Source organism: Tauraco erythrolophus, chromosome 14 (genome assembly GCF_009769465.1).
Source record: "Tauraco erythrolophus isolate bTauEry1 chromosome 14, bTauEry1.pri, whole genome shotgun sequence".
Taxonomy (NCBI): Eukaryota; Metazoa; Chordata; class Aves; order Musophagiformes; family Musophagidae; genus Tauraco; species Tauraco erythrolophus.
Window position 1 is genome coordinate 589,831 of NC_141478.1, and position 17,347 is coordinate 607,177.

The 17,347-nt window shown below is 64.8% G+C and overlaps 1 protein-coding gene across 2 annotated transcripts in view; it reads left to right on the forward strand.

The window, feature by feature from the left end:
* Positions 1-17,347, forward strand: part of RASGRF1 (Ras protein specific guanine nucleotide releasing factor 1) — a 36,420-nt gene that overhangs the window by 14,002 nt on the left and 5,071 nt on the right. The window contains exons 4-21 of one of the 2 annotated variants that reach the window (XM_086620656.1): positions 378-470; positions 1,361-1,614; positions 2,935-3,014; positions 3,453-3,646; positions 4,099-4,208; positions 5,382-5,500; positions 5,609-5,769; positions 6,565-6,628; positions 7,711-7,847; positions 8,978-9,060; positions 9,700-9,948; positions 10,340-10,710; positions 11,966-12,091; positions 12,779-12,949; positions 13,442-13,554; positions 14,169-14,281; positions 14,904-14,964; positions 16,886-16,989. In XM_086620656.1, coding sequence (XP_086476782.1) covers positions 378-470; positions 1,361-1,614; positions 2,935-3,014; positions 3,453-3,646; positions 4,099-4,208; positions 5,382-5,500; positions 5,609-5,769; positions 6,565-6,628; positions 7,711-7,847; positions 8,978-9,060; positions 9,700-9,948; positions 10,340-10,710; positions 11,966-12,091; positions 12,779-12,949; positions 13,442-13,554; positions 14,169-14,281; positions 14,904-14,964; positions 16,886-16,989 — 2,603 coding nt within the window. The remainder of the gene's footprint in view (positions 1-377; positions 471-1,360; positions 1,615-2,934; positions 3,015-3,452; positions 3,647-4,098; positions 4,209-5,381; positions 5,501-5,608; positions 5,770-6,564; positions 6,629-7,710; positions 7,848-8,977; positions 9,061-9,699; positions 9,949-10,339; positions 10,711-11,965; positions 12,092-12,778; positions 12,950-13,441; positions 13,555-14,168; positions 14,282-14,903; positions 14,965-16,885; positions 16,990-17,347) is intronic. The other variant, XM_086620657.1, reaches the window with a different exon arrangement.

Here is a 17,347-nt window from a genome sequence, read left to right on the forward strand (position 1 = left end):
TGCCCCGTGTGCTGTCACTGCACACCTGTGTCCAAAGCCCCTCTCTAGCTTTCCTGTAGCCCCTTTAGCTACTGTAAGAACCTGAAGTTCAGAACCTGATTTCCCAGTCCCCGTCTCCACGGCATGTTCAGTGGATGCCGGGGATGCCGGGGTGCCGTGGTGCCTGGCGGCTCTGCCGCGTTCCTTCCTCCGCTTCATCCATCCATCTCCCGCTAAGGCAGAATCAGCACAACGTGTCCCCGTGTCTGGAGTTACACCGAGGCACGTGCCGTTCCCCGGCACTGTGCGGCAGTGGGGTTTGTCCTCGGCTCCTGGGCAGTGCTGTGCCGTGCCATGCCATGCTGGGGCAGCCGCTCATGCCCCTGCTGTGCCCGCAGATCGCTGCCCTGCTCAAGGACCACGAGCGCATCCAGGCTGGCCAGACCAGTGCACCCAGCGACGACGACAGCGACATCAAGAAAATCAAGAAGGTGGGTGGTGGCGGGTGAGTGGCACGGGGGCTGGGGCTGGCACCCAGCGGGGGTCAGGAGCTTGTGGCAGCACATGCTGTGTGGGGCTGGCGGAGTGGTGGCCTGAGGATGCTCATGGGGGATTTTAGGAGGAAAACGTGTTTTGCAAAGCTGGAGACCCTGCTGTTGGTCGGGTTTGCTCCGCGAGGCAATCCCTGAGCCTGGCAAGCGCAGAGGTGCCTCAGTGTTCCCCTGGTGCCGGAGAGGGGATCGGTGCTGCTGCCACTCGGGGACTGGGTCCTGTCCTTGCCCGACCCCTGGGAAAGCCTCTGCCAGCCGCAGGCACCCGCTGCCCCGTGCAGGGGACATGAGGTTGAGCCCTGCGGGTTGGGGCAGCGGCTGCACGTGGGGACGGAGCTCTGGGCACGGGCTGGGATGTGCCACGGATGCTCTTTTATTTGGGGAAGGGTTGGGGGCTTTTCTAGGTGCCTTCATACGTCTGTGTGTGTTTGGGTGCGCAGGCAGGTGCCAGCTCCAGGGAAACTGTGGTGCCCCGGTTCAGCGGGCGACTGGGGGGTGCTGGACAGGGCTGAGTCTCCGTACCCTCCCCGTCCCGCTGACAGGGAGGAGCCCGGTGTGGCCGTGCCAGGGGAGCTCAGTCCTTGCCTCTCGTGGGAGTCCTCCGCGGATCCCTGTCACAGGGGGAAGAGGACGTTGTCCGCAATACGAAAGTGCATTTAAATGAGTCGCTGCTCGTTTCCCAGCCGGGAGGGTTCGGAGCAGTGGCAGAATCCGGTGCCATCGTGCCCACCTCGGCGTGGAGCCGGGGCACCCTCACTGCCCTGTGCCGAGCGCAGGTGCCCACCCAGCTCCCAGCCTGGGCACTGACGCGGCCGCTGCTCCCTCGGCAGGTGCAGAGCTTCCTGCGGGGCTGGCTGTGCCGCAGGAAGTGGAAGACCATCATCCAGGACTACATCAGGTCGCCCCACGCCGACAGCATGCGCAAGAGGAACCAGGTGGTCTTCAGCATGCTGGAGGCGGAGGCCGAGTACGTCCAGCAGCTCCACATCCTCGTCAACAACTTCCTGCGGCCGCTGCGGATGGCGGCCAGCTCCAAGAAGCCGCCCATCACGCACGACGACGTCAGCAGCATTTTCCTCAACAGGTGAGTGCCGTCGCGTGTTCCCGAGCCCTGCGGCACCCCGGCAGAGCCGGCAGCCTCTGGGTGGGCATGCTGCCCTCCCCGGGATGGGTGTTGGGGCGCTTGGTGCCAGGGGCTCCCCAGGAGCCCGCAGCCAGGCACCCGGAGCCTTGGATGGAGCCCACCGTCCATGGGGCACGTGCGTGAGCAACCTGCTGGGTGCTTGGCAGGAGGTGCCACAGGGGCTGGTGCTCCAGGGGCTCGGCAGTGGGTCAGGGCTGCCGGGAGCCCGTCTGTACGAGGTGGCGGCTCCGGCAGCGGGAGGACGGTGTCCTTTGGCGCTGGTAGCAGCCCGTAGGTAACGACGGACGAGCGAAGCGGGGAGGGTGCAGCTGCGATGGGGGTCACAGCCGCTGCAGTGTGCCGAGGGCGGCCGTGCGCGGGTGGGAGGGCCACTCACTGGCTCCAGCCAGGCCACGGTGATTCCCGCTGTGTCGCCGGGATGTGCCGGGTTTAACAGCAGCTGCAAGGGCTCTGCCCCGCGGACGGCACTGACACCAGTGGCACGTCCTGCCAGCCAGCCCCGGAGGCACTGGCCACCTGGGAGCATCTCCAGGAGCAGCGCTCACGGCTCCTGGTGTTTGCTCCTGCCCCTCTCTGCTGCCGCTGCTGCTGCTGCCGCGGGGCAGCCCATGGCACTTTCGCCTCCCCCCAGTGCTGCTCCGCGGGGCTGGGCTGGGGGGGGGATGGCTCATTCCCCTACGGTCAGCGGCTCTGGGTCCTTGTGTTCCGGGGGTGACTTCTGAGGGAGCTTCGGGCTGCTTGGCTCCTCACTGTCCCCCCCGCCCTCATCTGCCGTTCCCTGTGCACCTCCGGGGACCCTCTCTGCGCCCACCGTGTGTGGCCACCTGCCCAGCCAGCCCCAGGCTCCCTCGCTGCCCCTCGGGGCTGTGGCTTTCACAGGATCACAGAACGTTTTGGGTTGGAAAGGACCTTGAAGACCATCCAGTTCCAACCCCCCTGCCATGGGCAGGGACACCCTCCACTACACCAGGTTGCTCAAAGCCCCATCCAGCCTGGCCTGGGACACTTCCAGGGTTGGGGCAGCCACAACTTCTCTGGGCAACCTGTGCCAGTGCCTCAGCACCCTCAGAGTCAACAATTTCTTCCCTAGATCCCATGGAAATCTCCCCTCTTTCAGTTTAAAGCCATTGCCCCTTTGTCCTGTCACCGCACACCCCTGCCCAAAGCCCCTCTCCAGCTTTCTCTCATTACTCATTTCATCTCATTGCTCATCATTTCCCGTGTGCTCACCTGTCCTTCCACCCTTGCTTTGTCTTTCAGCGAAACCATCATGTTTTTACACCAGATCTTTTACCAAGGCCTGAAGGCGCGGATATCCAGCTGGCCGACGCTGGTGCTGGGTGAGCGCACGTTGCCCCTCGCCGCGTTGCCACCCCGTGTGCCAGTGGGGCCGAGTACCCGCTCCCCCTCCCCACGCAGCCCCAGCCCACGTTGGCAGCGCACGCACCGCACGGCACATCGGCGCTTGGTCGTGTTGGTCGCGGAAACGAGGACTGGAGCAAAAATCCCCCGAGAAAGCCAATTCCTGCGTCCCGGCTCTGCCGGGCGGCGGAAGGGGTGGGCTGCACCGTGCGCAGGGCGCTGGTGCTGAAGAGCATCGCTGGGTCCCATTAGACCCACAGCTCTATGGGGTGTCCTTAAAACCCAGCCCGGGGTTTGCACAAGCAGCACGAGGTCCTGAGGGGGATCCGGGGGTGAGGAGGGTCACGAGCTGGGGGGCTGTGCCAGGACACCAGCCGGACCAGCACACCCACCTCCTGCTGCCCCTCTGCTCGCAGCCGACCTGTTCGACATCCTGCTGCCCATGCTGAACATCTACCAGGAGTTCGTGCGGAACCACCAGTACAGCCTGCAGATCCTGGCGCACTGCAAGCAGAACCGGGACTTTGACAAGCTGCTGAAGCACTACGAAGCCAAGCCCGACTGCGAGGAGAGGACCCTGGAGACCTTCCTGACCTACCCCATGTTCCAGGTGACCACTGGTGCCAGGGTCAGCCCTGGGGGTGCCACCGCAGTGCTGGCGGCGAGGGACGGGCTGGGCAGTGCAAATGCCAGCCCCGCAGGAGGCATTGGAGTGGGGAGGCAAACCCTGGGTGAAGGTCATCTGGGCTTGGACCCCGGTGGTCCCACTCTGCTCCTGGGACCTGCCCTGTCTGGGTGAAGCTGCCAGCTTCCCAGTCACCCCATGCTGCTGGGATGCGGATGGGGCATGGGAGGGTCCTGGGCAGCATCCTGCGCCGCTCCCCCTCTTCCATAAGTTTTAGCACGAGGAGCGTTGAAGGTTTCGTGACCTCCCAGATCAGGGGCTGAGACACGATGTCACTGGAGCAGCAGAGGGTGGGCGCCTGCAGCCCTCTGTGCCCCCCTCAGCCCTCCCCTCCCTGTGCCACGGCTAACTGCCCGCTCCGCTCCACTGTGCCGCAGATCCCCCGATACATCCTGACGCTGCACGAGCTGCTGGCGCACACCCCGCACGAGCACGTGGAGAGGAACAGCCTGGATTATGCCAAGTCCAAGCTGGAGGAGCTGTCCAGGTCAGACCCACCGCTGCCCATCCCTGCCTGTCCCTGCCCATCCTTGCCCGTCCTGGCAGCCAAGGCTGTGGGACCGGGTGCAGCTCTTGCACCCAGGCGGTTGGGGCTGGCGGAGATGCTCCTGGCCGCGCTGCCAGCACGGTGCCCCCTGACTCACAGGGTCTGGAGAGGGTGCAGTGCCAGGGAACTGGGCTGGCCCCGGTGTGTGTATGGCAGCCGCAGGGTGAAGCGGGTGGAGGTGATAATGGAGGGGCTGTGCTGTCCCGCCGGGGTGGGATGCAGGAGAAGCTCTGTCCTTGGTTTGCCTAGAGTCCGTTGCCCGCCCCGACAAGGACAGAGCCCCTCGTGAGTCATTGGCGCCAGGAGATCTCCCTGTGGCACTGCGGGGAGCTCGGCCGGGTGCCCCAGCTGCCGCCTGCCCTGCCCACTGCTGGGATGCAGGCGGTGCCCTGTGCTGCTTTAGCCAGGACCTGCCCCCATCGCCCTCGCCCTCTGCGTTTGGAAGGCCAAGACGTTCCGGTGCCATCTCCTGCCCTCCTGCGTTTTCCAGGGCTCCGTAACGACGCAGTGCAAGTTTCGGGAGGCTGGGGCGGCTCCGAAGGCCTGGCCCTGCCCTGCTCTGCCTGCCGGGGCTGGAGGCTGCCCCACGGAAGGGGCTGGGTGCCTCCTAGGTCTCCACAACCGGCACCTGGGAATCGGATGCGATTCCCCATTTCCCATCCTCTCCCTCCCCAGGCCACAGACTGGAGCGTTCTGCGTGTCCTGTGCCACCGTATTGCGGCGGTGCCAAACCCACCAGCGCTCCTCCGTCCCGGTGCGACCCGTAAAAAGAGTTTTCATCCCCCTTTTCCTGCTCCTCAAGGAGCAGGGATGTCGGAGGGGATGGGTGACAGGGCAGATCTGTTTGCCCTGAATCTGAATTTTGTGATTTTGAGCAAGAAGCACTCGTGTTTCAGTATTTTGGGATGCAGAGGTGCAGCCTGGGCTGACGTGTGGGTTACATCCCGCATCCCACATCCCGCGTCCCTGTAGATACAGGTGGCTGCTGTGATTCCCATGATATTCCTGCGGTTTCGGTCTCGCCTCGTGCCACCCCTCCCATGTGCCCAAAGGAACTGGGGAAGCTCACGCAGGTCTCATCCGAGCTCCAGTTTTCGCTTCTCGCTCCTGCAGGATAATGCACGACGAAGTGAGCGAGACCGAAAACATTCGGAAAAACCTGGCGATAGAGAGGATGATTATCGAGGGCTGTGAGATTCTGCTGGACACCAGCCAGACCTTCGTGAGACAAGGTACCATGTTGTACCCTCTGCGGCGCGGTCCGGTGAGCTGTGGCTCCCGGGGCTCGTGCCCCCCAAAGCTGCCCCCGATGCGGATGCCAGGGTCTCTCCCCTCCGCAGGGTCCCTCATCCAGGTGCCGATGTCGGAGAAAGGGAAGATCACGCGGGGGCGGCTGGGCTCCCTCTCGCTGAGGAAGGAGGGCGAGCGGCAGTGCTTCCTCTTCTCCAAGCACTTGATCATCTGCACCAGGGGCTCCGGTGGCAAACTGCACCTCACCAAGGTGCGGTGGCAGTAGGGGCACAGCAGCCCTGGCTGGGGGTCCAGCGGCTGCCAGGCTTGGAGCTGGTGCTGCTCCCCGGGGTGCTGGGGCACGGGGAGGGAGCGAGGGCTGGCACCACGGCAGCCCGAGCCTGCCGGGCTCTCCCAGTGCCACTGGGGGCACAGAGCCTACCGTGCCCTGCCCTGGTTGCCGCCTGCTGCGGGCACCGGGCTGGGAGCGGGCGGGCGCCAGGGTGTATTCTGTGTGGTCCAACGTGTTGTCAGCTCTGAGTCACGGGCAGAGACAAGAAATTGCAAGTTCTCGGGAAAATAAGTTTTTAACAAAAGAAAAGTTAAATCACAGCCCGGTTTGTCCCGACGCTCACGGGCCTCCCCAGTGCGCCCACCGCGCCGCTCGGCGGGAGTTCTGCAGCTAATGGAGCAAGAATCTTACTGAAATTGCTCATTACTGGCATTAAATTATCAGTTTGAAAAATTACAGCCCGTGGCAAAGAGTCGATAATTGCAAGAACAGACTTTGGGCAAACTGAATTTAAAGCTCATATTAAATAATTTATACACAAATTGGTCGGTGGGTTGCACAAGGAAAACCGCGATGTCCCGGCAGTCAGGAACTGCCCCTTTTCCCGGTGAAAGCAGATGCCACGCTGGTGGCATCCCACCCTGCTGAGACCCTCGGCAGCATCGCCCCAACCCTGGCCCCGTGCCCGTCCCCGGGGTGCTGGGCTGTGGTGCGGGGTGGGGGCACCCACCCCGGGGGGGTCCTGCCGCTGAGCCCCGACTCCCGCCCCTGCAGAACGGCGTGATCTCCCTCATCGACTGCACGCTGGTGGAGGAGCCGGAGAGCACCGACGAGGACGGTAGGAGGCCCCCGTGCCATCCGTGGGCCTGTGCCCCTGCCCATGGGTGCGGGGTGGGGGTTGGCTCGTGCATCTCCTGGTGGGTGCTGAGCAGACAGGGGCATCTCAAAAACAAAGTCCCAGCTGCCCCAGGACTCTCTTCACGGCACAGCTGCATGCCACAGGTGGTTTTGGGGCTTGCAGCATGGTCACCTTGTTTTGGGGGGTGGTGGGGGGCAAAACCTGTGCCCAGGGAGGCCGGCAGGTGCCAGGGGTCCAGGTCCCACTGGAGGCTGCACTTAGTGCCCCTTGGCACAGGGTTACTGCCAGCCCTGTGGGCAATGCCTTCCCCAGCCGGAGGCAGCTGCTGTGTTTGGCAGCAGCATGGTGAGCTTTGCCACCGTGCCCTGCCATGGACACGGCGTCCTCCTGGCCGTGCCTGCCATCCGTCCATGCGGCGCCAAACCGACCGCGGCAGCGTTGGAGCAAATTCGGATGCGGAATAGGGTTGCGGCAGCCATGATCTACCGGCTGCATGTCATGAAGTTATTTACTGTGAACTGAACAGATGCACATTTGTGCAAATCCCACCTCCCTGAGGACGCAGCGAGTGCCACAGCACAGGTGCCAGGTGGCCTCAGCCGTGCCCGCCGAGCCGCAGCCGGTGCAAACCTGCGGGGCCCCCTCCCTCATCCCCACGCTGGGTTTTGGATTGCACACTGGGGAGCTGGACTCTGCCCTGGCACAGGGGCTGGGCTCTGCCCTGGCACGGGAGCTGGGCTCTGCCCTGGCACGGGAGCTGGGCTCTGCCCTGGCACGGGAGCTGGGCTCTGCCCTGGCACGGGAGCTGGACTCTGCCCTGGCACGGGAGCTGGGCTCTGCCCTGGCACTGGCGCGGGGGCTGCCGCAGCGAGGCTGTGCTGCGTTCCTGGTGCATGGGCTTGGCTTTGCGAACATGGAGCCTCTGCCCAGCAAACTCGTCCCGTCCTCGCCGTGGGCAAAGCGCAACGAGCTCCTGAAAACTCTGATCAGGCCTGTGCCCGGGCAGGAGGGGTGGGGGAGTCTTCTCACAGCCGCTGTGCCTGTTTTTTTCTGTTCCAAAGCAAAAGCGTCGGGGCAAGACATCGACCACCTGGACTTCAAAATCGTGGTGGAGCCAAAAGACTCCTCGTCTTTCACGGTTATCCTCGTGGCCTCGTCCAGGCAGGAGAAGGCTGCATGGACCAGTGACATCAGCCAGGTAGCACGGGCTGGTGGGGAGGAGGTGTCGGCACAGAGACCCCGGGGCCGGGTGGCCCCCCTGGATTCCCGCCCCGCTGCCCCAGAATTGACACTCAGCATTTGCCGTGCGGCGGCGGCGGTTCGGCCGCTGGCCCTCGGGCTGTGCCCAACTGGGTTTGCCCCCCAGTGCTTTCCCAGTGCTGTCAGGGTGGTCAGGACCCACCGCGGGCTGGGGTCTCGCTGCGTCGGGCTGGCAGGAGCAGCACTGGAGGACCGGCCCTGGGCACCTGGGGAGCGATTTCACGCAGAGGGTGACTTGGAGCTGGGGTGCACCAAGAGCCCAGCTGTCACCGAAACCCTTCTGGTGCCTGGCAGCTGGAGGAGGAGGAGGAGCAGGTGGAGGAAGGTGACCCAGCCGCAGCGGGTGGAAGCAGGGTCTGTCTGTCCGTGCTCTGCCTGCACGTGCAGGGGGATGCTTTGGGTCCCTCCTCTGCCTCAAGGAAGAGAAAAAGTTGTTGGTTAAGCAGGGGTTCCCTCCCGGCCACCTCTGTTGTGCCGTGCCCTCGCCTGTGTCCCTGTGCCAGAGGTGGCGGCTCCTGGCTGCAGTCAGCCGGTGGCACCCGGTCCCACTCCCTGCGTGAGCTGGGGCCAGCCCTGCCCGTGCCGGGCTCCGTCCCACACCCCTGCCCAGCAGAGCCCCCATGGGTGAGCTGGCAGTGAGGGGACCAGCCCCGCTCTGCCCCTCACTGGGTCTTCCTCCAAGAGCATCCCGTGGCATGGGCTGGGACAGGAATTTAATTCCGGTGATAACGGATGAGAGGGGGTTTCTGGCAACTCTCGCGATGCCGTTGTGTCTGCAGCACACCCCGAGCCTGGGCCACGTCCGCAGTGGCAGAGCCGGGAGATGTGTCCCCCACGCGGGGTGCAGGAGCGTGGGCACGGAGCTCCTGCTCTCAGGCAGCTCTCGCCCGTCGCGGCGGCGCGCTCCCAGCCGCGGTCTCCATCACGCCTGGCAGAACCGCTTAGCAGGGATGTGTCTGGTCTGGATGAGACCGAGCTCGGGCTGTCTCACGGCGTGTCCGAGCGCGGTGGGCAGCGGGGCCGTCCTCGCCACCGCCTCCTCCCACCTCCCACCTGTGTCTCTTCCAGTGCGTCGACAACATCCGCTGCAACGGCCTCATGATGAACGCCTTCGAGGAGAACTCCAAGGTCACCGTCCCCCAGATGATCAAGTGAGTGCTGCCGCGGCCGGGCGCTGCTCCCTGGCACCGCGGCACAGCTCCTGCTGCAGCCGAATGCTGCCCAAAGCCCCGGGTGCCCGGTGGTGTTCCCATGTGCGCGGGCACTGGGGGCTCTTCCCAGCAAAGCGGGGGGAGATGAGACCCCAGAGGTGAGGGGCGCAGGGGTCTGTTGTCCCTGCGGGTGCTGGGGTGCGAGGGCTGCCCCGGCCCGAGGAGGGACACACAGAGAGCCTGGCACAGCCGGTGGGATGGGGCAGCACGGGGGTGGGTTGCCCTGACATCGACCACCCCCGCGGTGCTGCAGGGCTGCGGTCACGCACGGGGAAGGGTCTCGGTTCGCGGGTGCCCCCAGGGACGGTCTGTTGCCTCACGGTTTTCGCACAGACCTCTACCCGCCGAGCCCTGTGCGACGATTCCCGCCATCCTGGGGCGCGGATTTCCTCGCCTTCCCCCGGGAGCGTTCCTGCTGGCGCTTTCCGTAGGGACACCCCGTGCGAACGAGGCTCCTTCGGTGCCGAGGAGCCGTCCCGCTGCCCGCGGTCTCCGCACACCTCGGGGGGAAGCTGCTCGCGTGAAGCAGCTCTTGGTCTCGTGCCAGGCTGGAACCACAGATGTCTTGTTTCTCTGCAGGTCTGATGCCAGCTTGTATTGTGATGATGTTGACATTAGGTTCAGTAAAACGATGAATTCCTGCAAGGTCCTGCAGATCCGCTATGCAAGCGTGGAACGGCTCCTGGAGCGGCTGACGGACCTGCGGTTCCTGAGCATTGACTTTCTGAACACGTTCCTGCATTCGTACCGCGTCTTCACCACCGCCCTGGTCGTCCTCGACAAGCTCATCACCATCTACAAGAAGCCCATCAGTGCCATCCCTGCACGGTGAGGCTGCGTGTGGCATTGCCGCGGTGCCCGTGCTGGTGACCTGTCCTGCCCCTGAAGGACCGGTGGAGTTTCGGGGGGGGGGGGGGGGGGCGGTGGCATCGCTCCTCTGCTCCCCAGACCTGCCTGGCCCCAGTGCCACCCCAGGGCTGTTCCACCCAGTCCCCATGAGCTGTGATATCCCCAAGTCGGGGAAGCGGATAACCCTGAGCTCTGCAGGTGCCCCCGCTCCTGGGAGGGCTGGGCGGTGGGAGCGGGGGTGGCAGGAGCTGGTGCCGGCTCTGCTCTGCCCAGCAGGATGCCCCAGAGACCCGGTGCCACCGGAGCTGCTGGCGGGGATCTCCCCGGCCTCGCAGGTGCCAGCTCAGCCTTTCCCTGTCTCTCCGCCAAGGTCCCTGGAGCTCCTGTTCGCGAACAGCCAGAACAACAAGCTGCTGTACGGCGAGCCCCCCAAGTCCCCCCGAGCCAACCGCAAGTTCTCCTCACCTCCCCCGCTCTCCATCACCAAGTCCTCGTCCCCCAGCCGGCGCAGGAAGCTCTCCCTCAACATCCCCATCATCACGGGAGGGAAGGCGCTGGACCTGGCTGCCCTCAGCTGCTCCTCCAACGGCTACGCCAGCGTGTACTCCTCCGTGGCTCCCTTCAGCAAGACCACCCTGGACATAAACAAACTGTACGTGTCCGGGAACTATCCCAACAAAATCCCTGACGAAGGAGAGGCGGCCTCAGAAAAGCCCGAGGAGTCGCTGCCGAGCAAGCAGGGTGAGTGGCTGGGGGTCTGCGGGCGAGTGGGCTCCAGCCTGGGCACCGGCGGGGAGGGGGCTGGTTTTGGTGGGTACAGAGACATGTGTGGGGGAACGGGCACACTGTGCCCAGGGGCTTCGCAGCAGCCTGGCCCCAGGCTGGAGCGGGCAGCCTGGCTGTGTGCTGGTGAGGGGTGGGCGCAGGGAGCCCCCAGCCCCGTGAGCAGGCGGAGACTGGTGGTGGCAGTGATGGCAGTGCTGGAGGTAGTGGCGGTGTTGGCAGCAGTGGTGGTGGTGGTGGAGGTAGTGGTTGCAGTGGCAGTGGTGGCAGCGGTGATGGAGGTAGTGGTGGCAGTGGTGGTGGGGATGGTGGTCGAGGTAGTGGTGGTGTTGGAGGTGGTGGTGGCAGTGTGGGTAGTAGTGGCAGTGGCGGCGGTGGCGGTGGTGGTGGTGATGCTCCTGGTGATGCAGTCACTCATGCGTTGTGGCCTCCGTGATGGGGTATGGGGGGAAGAGAGCCGGAGCCCGGTGAGTAAAGCACTGCAAAGGCCACGGGTCGTTCCCCCTCAAGCATCCCCGTGCCCCCCTGTGCCGCTGCCCCTGGGCACGGCTTTGAGCGCAGCGCAGCAGCGGGGGACGAGGCTCCCCCCAGCCACAGCCCCGCCGGAGCGGTTCAGCAGCGCAGACCCCGGGTACGCTCTGACCTTGGCACTCGCCGTGGTGATTTTGGTGCAGGCTGAGCTGCGCTCCCACCGCAGCACAGGGACCCGCTCCGGGGCGAAGCCGGGCTGTGGCACAGCCGTAGGCGAGGGTGGAGGTGATCCCGGCTGGAGCTGCGGGTCAGGCTGCCCCAGCTCCTCCCGCAGCCCCTGCCGGGGTGATTTCCCCATGCCTGTGAGGGGGAGGTACAGTGTTGTGCCCCTTTGCTGCCCACGGGATGCCCAGACTGGAGCTCGTGGGCATCGGGCTCGTGATCCACAGCCCTGGGCAGAGCCTCTGGGCTGGTGGTGCCTGTACCATGTGTGGCACTGGGAGCTCCTGCATCCAGTGGGTTGTGTGCCCCCGACAGCGGGGTGAGTTGTAATAACAAAATAAATCAAAAACTCCCCAAAGCCCCCCTGGAACAAGGTAATTGCGGGACTCTGTGCCCTTCCTGCACTTGGCTGCTGTGCGCCCGGCTGGAAGGATTCCGACTTTAGGAAAATCTGGAAGAGCTGACCCGCGGCCAGAACGCACAGGTGCCCGACGGTGACGGAGTTCCCCGTTCCTGCCAGGCTCCGAGGTGGCTGTCAGGGAAGAGTCGGACACGGATCCCAACCAGAGCGATGAAGCAGAAGCCGAAACTTCCCCAACAAAATCTCCGACAACTCCGAAGTCCATCAAGTGCAAAAATTCATCAGGTAACAAGCGAGCCCGGCCCCGTCTCGTGGGGGGGCTCAGGGCTGCCCTGGCACCTGCCCACGCCGGGCTGCCAAAGGTGCAGGCGTAGAACTGAAGCAGGTGTGAGAAGGAGCAGGACTTTGCCCTTTATTTTCCTGCACGGGGACTGGGAAACGCTGAACTCTCCAGCCCGTACTGCAGAGCTGCTCTGTGTGTCTTGGGGGTCTTCTCGCCCCTTTTCTCCCCTCTCGGGGCTGGTCTGGCACATTGGGAGTGAGTTACGCCGCTCGAGACACGAGCCTGGACTATACCAAGCGTTGATTTAGCTGCTCGGGTCGCCCCTGTGGCTCTCTCGACGCTGTCTGTAACCCCCTCGGCTTAATTCCTGCTAGAGCCGTGCTGGATGAGCACTCGGTGGCACCCCACCCTGCCCGTCTTTGCCCAGTGCCAGCGGGTGGGCAGCAGCTCCCCATGGGGAGTGGCGCTGCCGTGGTCATCTGCACCCGCCACCGCTGCAACTCCCGTCCCCATCCTGCCCCGAACCCCATCCCCATCCTGACCCCACCCCCATCCCCATCCTGCCCCAACCCAGGGGGCTGCCCGTGCCCTGGGGGGCTGGTGAGCGGGGCCAGGGCTGGTAGGGGGCACCCTGCTGGGGCTGTGGCGGCGGCCGGAGTGGTGTTGGCTTTCTTCTCCCTCCCCCCCAGATTTCTCGTTGTTTTCCTACAACAACGGTGTGGTCATGACATCCTGCCGGGAGCTGGACAGCACCCGCAGCGCCCTGTCCGCCGCCTCCGCGTTCGCCATCGCCACGGCGGGAGCCAACGAGGGGACCCCCACCAAGGAGAAGTACCGCAGGATGTCCCTGGCCAGCGCAGGTACCCTGCCCCGGGCTGCTGAGAGAGCGGGGAAACGTTTTCGGGGTGCCCGTTTCCACCGTACACAGCCGGGCTGCCCCAGGAACGCGCAGGTTGCCGACAGCCAAACCCTTTGTGCCCACGGCCGTGCTGCCCCCGGTGCCACCTGGCGCCCACCCTCCCAGTGCTTGCGTTCAAGGGCAGCGCAGGGATTCATAGATTCATAGATTTCTAGGTTGGAAAAGACCTTAGAGATCATCGAGTCCAACTGTCCCTAATCCCCATTAAACCATATCCCTAAGCAGTTCATCCACCCTTTTCTTAAACACATCCAGGGATGGGGACTCAGCCACCTCCCTGGGCAGCCTATGCCAGTGGTGACAGCCCTTTCAGAGAAGAAATACTTCCTAACATCCAACCTGAATCTCCCCTCGGGAGATGCTCGGGAAGACGGGGCTGCTCCTGGCAGCGATTGCCGAGGGAGCTGGAGCTGTGCTGAGGGGTCGCTGGCAGTTTCAGGCTTCCCGACGGACCAGCGGAACGGAGACAAGGAGTTCGTGATCCGGAGGGCGGCCACCAACCGGGTCCTCAACGTGCTGCGGCACTGGGTCTCCAAACACTCGCAGGTGGGCGGCGGGGGGCTGGGGGGGTCGGCGCCGCGGGGGCCCTCCCTCCCCGCCGGCGTGAATCCGGCTGTGTGCGGGGTGGCTCGGCCAGGCTCCAGCGGGAAGGACGATTTGGCACTTTTTGTTCTAATGAAGCGTATTCGGTGTGCAAGGGGGCAGAGGGGGGAGCCGTGGCACTGCCCGGCTGGGCTTGGTGGAGCGGAGCGGGTGGGTTTGGTCCCTGTTGGGGGCTCCAGGCTGAGGGCAGGGGGAGGACACGGGGTGGCTTTCCCTGCAGTCCCTGTCCCTCTGTGCCGCTGGTTGCTGGGGCATGGGGAGCGGTGCCATGCTGGTGGGCACTGGGAAGCCCCCGTGCCTTTCCCAGGTTGGGTGATGCCAATGCAATGGTACAGAACGAGCCCAGTGCCTTCCTGGCCAGCACAAGCTTGCCGGGCGCCGCGGGCTGGCATTTCGTGGGAGAGGGGCAATCTCTGCCCTCGGCCGAGCAGCCGCCCGCGCAGGCACCGCGGGGCCGTCGGTCGTGGCCAGGTTTAAACGGGCAGCGAGCGGAGCTGCTGGGAATCGGCGTTACTCCGGTTGCAGTGCGGTAACACGCACCGTGCCGGCCTTGGCAGGACTTCGAAACCAACGAGGAGCTGAAGTTCCGGGTGATCGGCTTTCTGGAGGAGGTCATCCACGATCCCGAGCTCCTGACCCAGGAGAGGAAAGCGGCCGCCAACATCATAAGGTGAAGGGCCGTGCGTGGGAGATGCTTTTCCCGGGCGCTGTGCCAGGCTCTCGGCAGCTGCTTCCCGCTCCCCCCGGATGAACACCGGCGCGAGGTCTCCAGGAGGGGCTTTGCCCGCGGCCGGGGCCTGGCGCTCGGGAGGTGCTGAGGAGGAGGACGGGCGGTGCTGGACGCATCCATCTCCCTGGCACATCGGGACCTGGTCAGGGGCCATGGGGAGGTGTGACCCCCACCGTGCCAGCCTGTGCGCGGATGTGGCCGAGGTGCAGCGCTGAACCCCGTGAGCACGTGGCCGCCCTGCCCTGGGCAGCGGGACGGTGCCAGAGCTCACCGTGGCTCCGTGGCCGGGGCCGTGGGCTCCTCCGGCGAGCAGCGGCTCTGGCCACGCCGCGCAGGGGCCAAGGCAGCCGTGTCTGGCCGCAGGGGTGACGCGCACGGGGCCAGCTGTCCCCTCCGTTAAGGAATTTTTTTCTCTTCAACACGGGAAATGGAAGTTCGAAGCGTTCTTACACACCCGAGGGGTTGATCTGCGAGAAACCACGAGGTCGTGGTGCGTTCCCGTCGGAGGCGTGCGGGTCCGGTGCTTTCCCAGCTAGAGCAACGCTGTCTTTCCGTGCTGTAGGACCTTGACGCAGGAGGATCCAGGAGACAATCAGATAACCCTGGAGGAGGTCGTACAGATGGTAAATACCCTTCGCCTTCATCACGCACCCTGGTGGCTCATGCAATGGGATGGGATGGGAACAGCGAAAGATCCCTGCGCTCCGGTGCACCCGGCTCGGCGGAGAGCGGTTCTCCGAGCCCGCTGTCTGGGCGTACGGCTACAAAGCAAGGAAGGGTTTTCTGGGGACAGAGCCAGCTGTGAGCACAGCTGGATCTGTTACGGGCACAAGCAACGCTAATCCAGCCTCCATCTCTTTAGTCCTGCGGCACTGTTGTCGGCACAGCTGGCATGGCGCGGGCATGAAATGTGCCTGCTGCTGCTGCCAGTGCTGCCCGAGGGGCGCAGGAGAACCCCAGGGGTTTCCACTGTCTCCTCCATGTCCCCAAACCTGCGCCAGAGCTGCCAAGTGCTGGTTCCGAGTGACGGGCACTGGCCCAGTGGGTGCCAGCACTGCTGCCCTGGGAGCAGGGCCCTGGGAACGCGCGGTGGGTGCAGGGTGGGAACCATCAGGGTGGCTGCAGCGCGTTTGCCACCTCCTTGCGTTAAAAAACCCGACCTCTGCTCCCAGAAACACCCGAGAGCCACTTCAAACTGGGCTGGTGCACCTGGTGCACTCTGTCCCGTGCCAGCCTCGGGAGCGGCCGGGGCCCCGCGGGGCCGTTCTGAGCTTTTTTGTTGCCAAGAGTGCTGGAAACGTCCTTTGGGGAAGAGAAGACGAAGGAAAGCGGAGGGTGTCAGTCTGTCAGTCTGCCCCTTGATCTGGGCAGCTGAGCAGCGAGCTGCGGGCAGTGGCGCGGTGGGGACGCTGGGAGCCCTGGGTCTTGGGGTACCCAGCGGGACGATGAGGTCCCGGCCCCCTCCTCGTGAGCTGCGGGTGCACACGGTGCCAGGTGCTGAACCCTCGGCCGGGGTGTGCTCCAGGGTGCTCAGACCTCTGGCATGGCACCGGGGCTGCTCTGTGCCACCCGTGCCAACCGCCCACCCTGTGTTTGCTGTTGGGCAGCACCCTGTGCTCAGACAGAGTGTGCCCCCCCAGCCTGCACCCACCCACAGCCCGCACTCCCCCTGCAGCCTCTCTCCGGGGCCCTCGAGCCCCTGCACTTCTCGTGCCAGGAGCTGCTGCGGCCCCTTTTCCCGGGATGCAGACAGGAGGGACGCTCCGGTCGTCTCCAGGAGCAGGGATGCTGTGGCAGGTTTTTAGACAGTTCCCAGCTGGCAGAACCCTGGATTTGGGCTGTGTCTGTGCCAAAGTGCGGCGAAGCTGGTACACGCTCAGTGCAGGTCTGGGGCCGGGGGCTCATGCTGTCAGCCCAGTGGCTCCAAGCTCTGACTCCCCCCGCACCTGTAGGCACCGCTGGGCCAGAGCTGGGCAGCAGGGACAGGAGTGTCCCTGTTCTCCTGCTTTCCCAGACATCCCTTGGAAGAGCTGTCCCAAGCAGCAGCAGGGTCCGGGAGCTGCCGACCCCACCGGCGTTGGCGGAGCGGTGCTGGCGAGGCTGGCCGAGCTGCCGCGCAGGGGCAGGGGCTCGGCAGCACCGCTCCGGCTGGAGCCCCGGTGCTTTGGTAATTAATCAGATGTAGGGAAAAGGGCAGCGGTGGCAGAAGTCGGTGTGCAGGGATCCGCTCCGTAGCTGACACCTAATTACGGAAACAGGGAAGATGATTAGTTAGTTTGGTGTCTGTACACGTGCACGGATGATAACGTCATTAAAACCGTCGGGTTTGTGGGGCTGTGCGGAGCCGGCACTTCCCAGCGCCAGCGGGATGCGGTGCGGTGCCTCCGGACCGTCAGACCAGCACGGCACCGCACGCGCCGGCTCCGCCGGGAAGAAGCCTTTGGCTTGGGAGCCCGACTGCGGCTTCGGTTTCACGTGCGGGAACTGTGGAAGTTCTCAGCGTGCTGTGGACCGACGAGCGCCGCCGTTGCCTTTGTCGCTCAGGCGGAGGGAGCGAAGGCAGAACCCTTTGAGAACCACTCGGCCCTGGAGATAGCAGAGCAGCTGACCCTGCTGGACCACCTGGTCTTCAAGAAGATCCCGTACGAGTGAGTGACCCTGCGAGGGAGGAAGGGCTGTTCTGGTCGCCTGGGGCTCCGCGGCTGCCGTGTCCCCATGGCCTGGGGCAGACCCCGAGGGTGCGAACCCTTCCCGGCTGCTGCCTGCATTGCAGGTAGCCCCCGGCTGGGCTCGAGCCCACATCTGAGGCTGGACCCTGCGGCTTATCTGCTGGTGTCCTTGGGATGACTGGCTCGGGGAGAGCCTCCCACATCCATCGCACTTTTGAGCACATCTGTGCGGTCCCTTTCTGGCAGCATGGGGGGCAAAGGCTCCGGCATCTCTGTCCTGTGCAGGTGCAGCGGAGCTTGCAGGGCTTGGGCATCCCAGAAAAACAGGAAATAAATG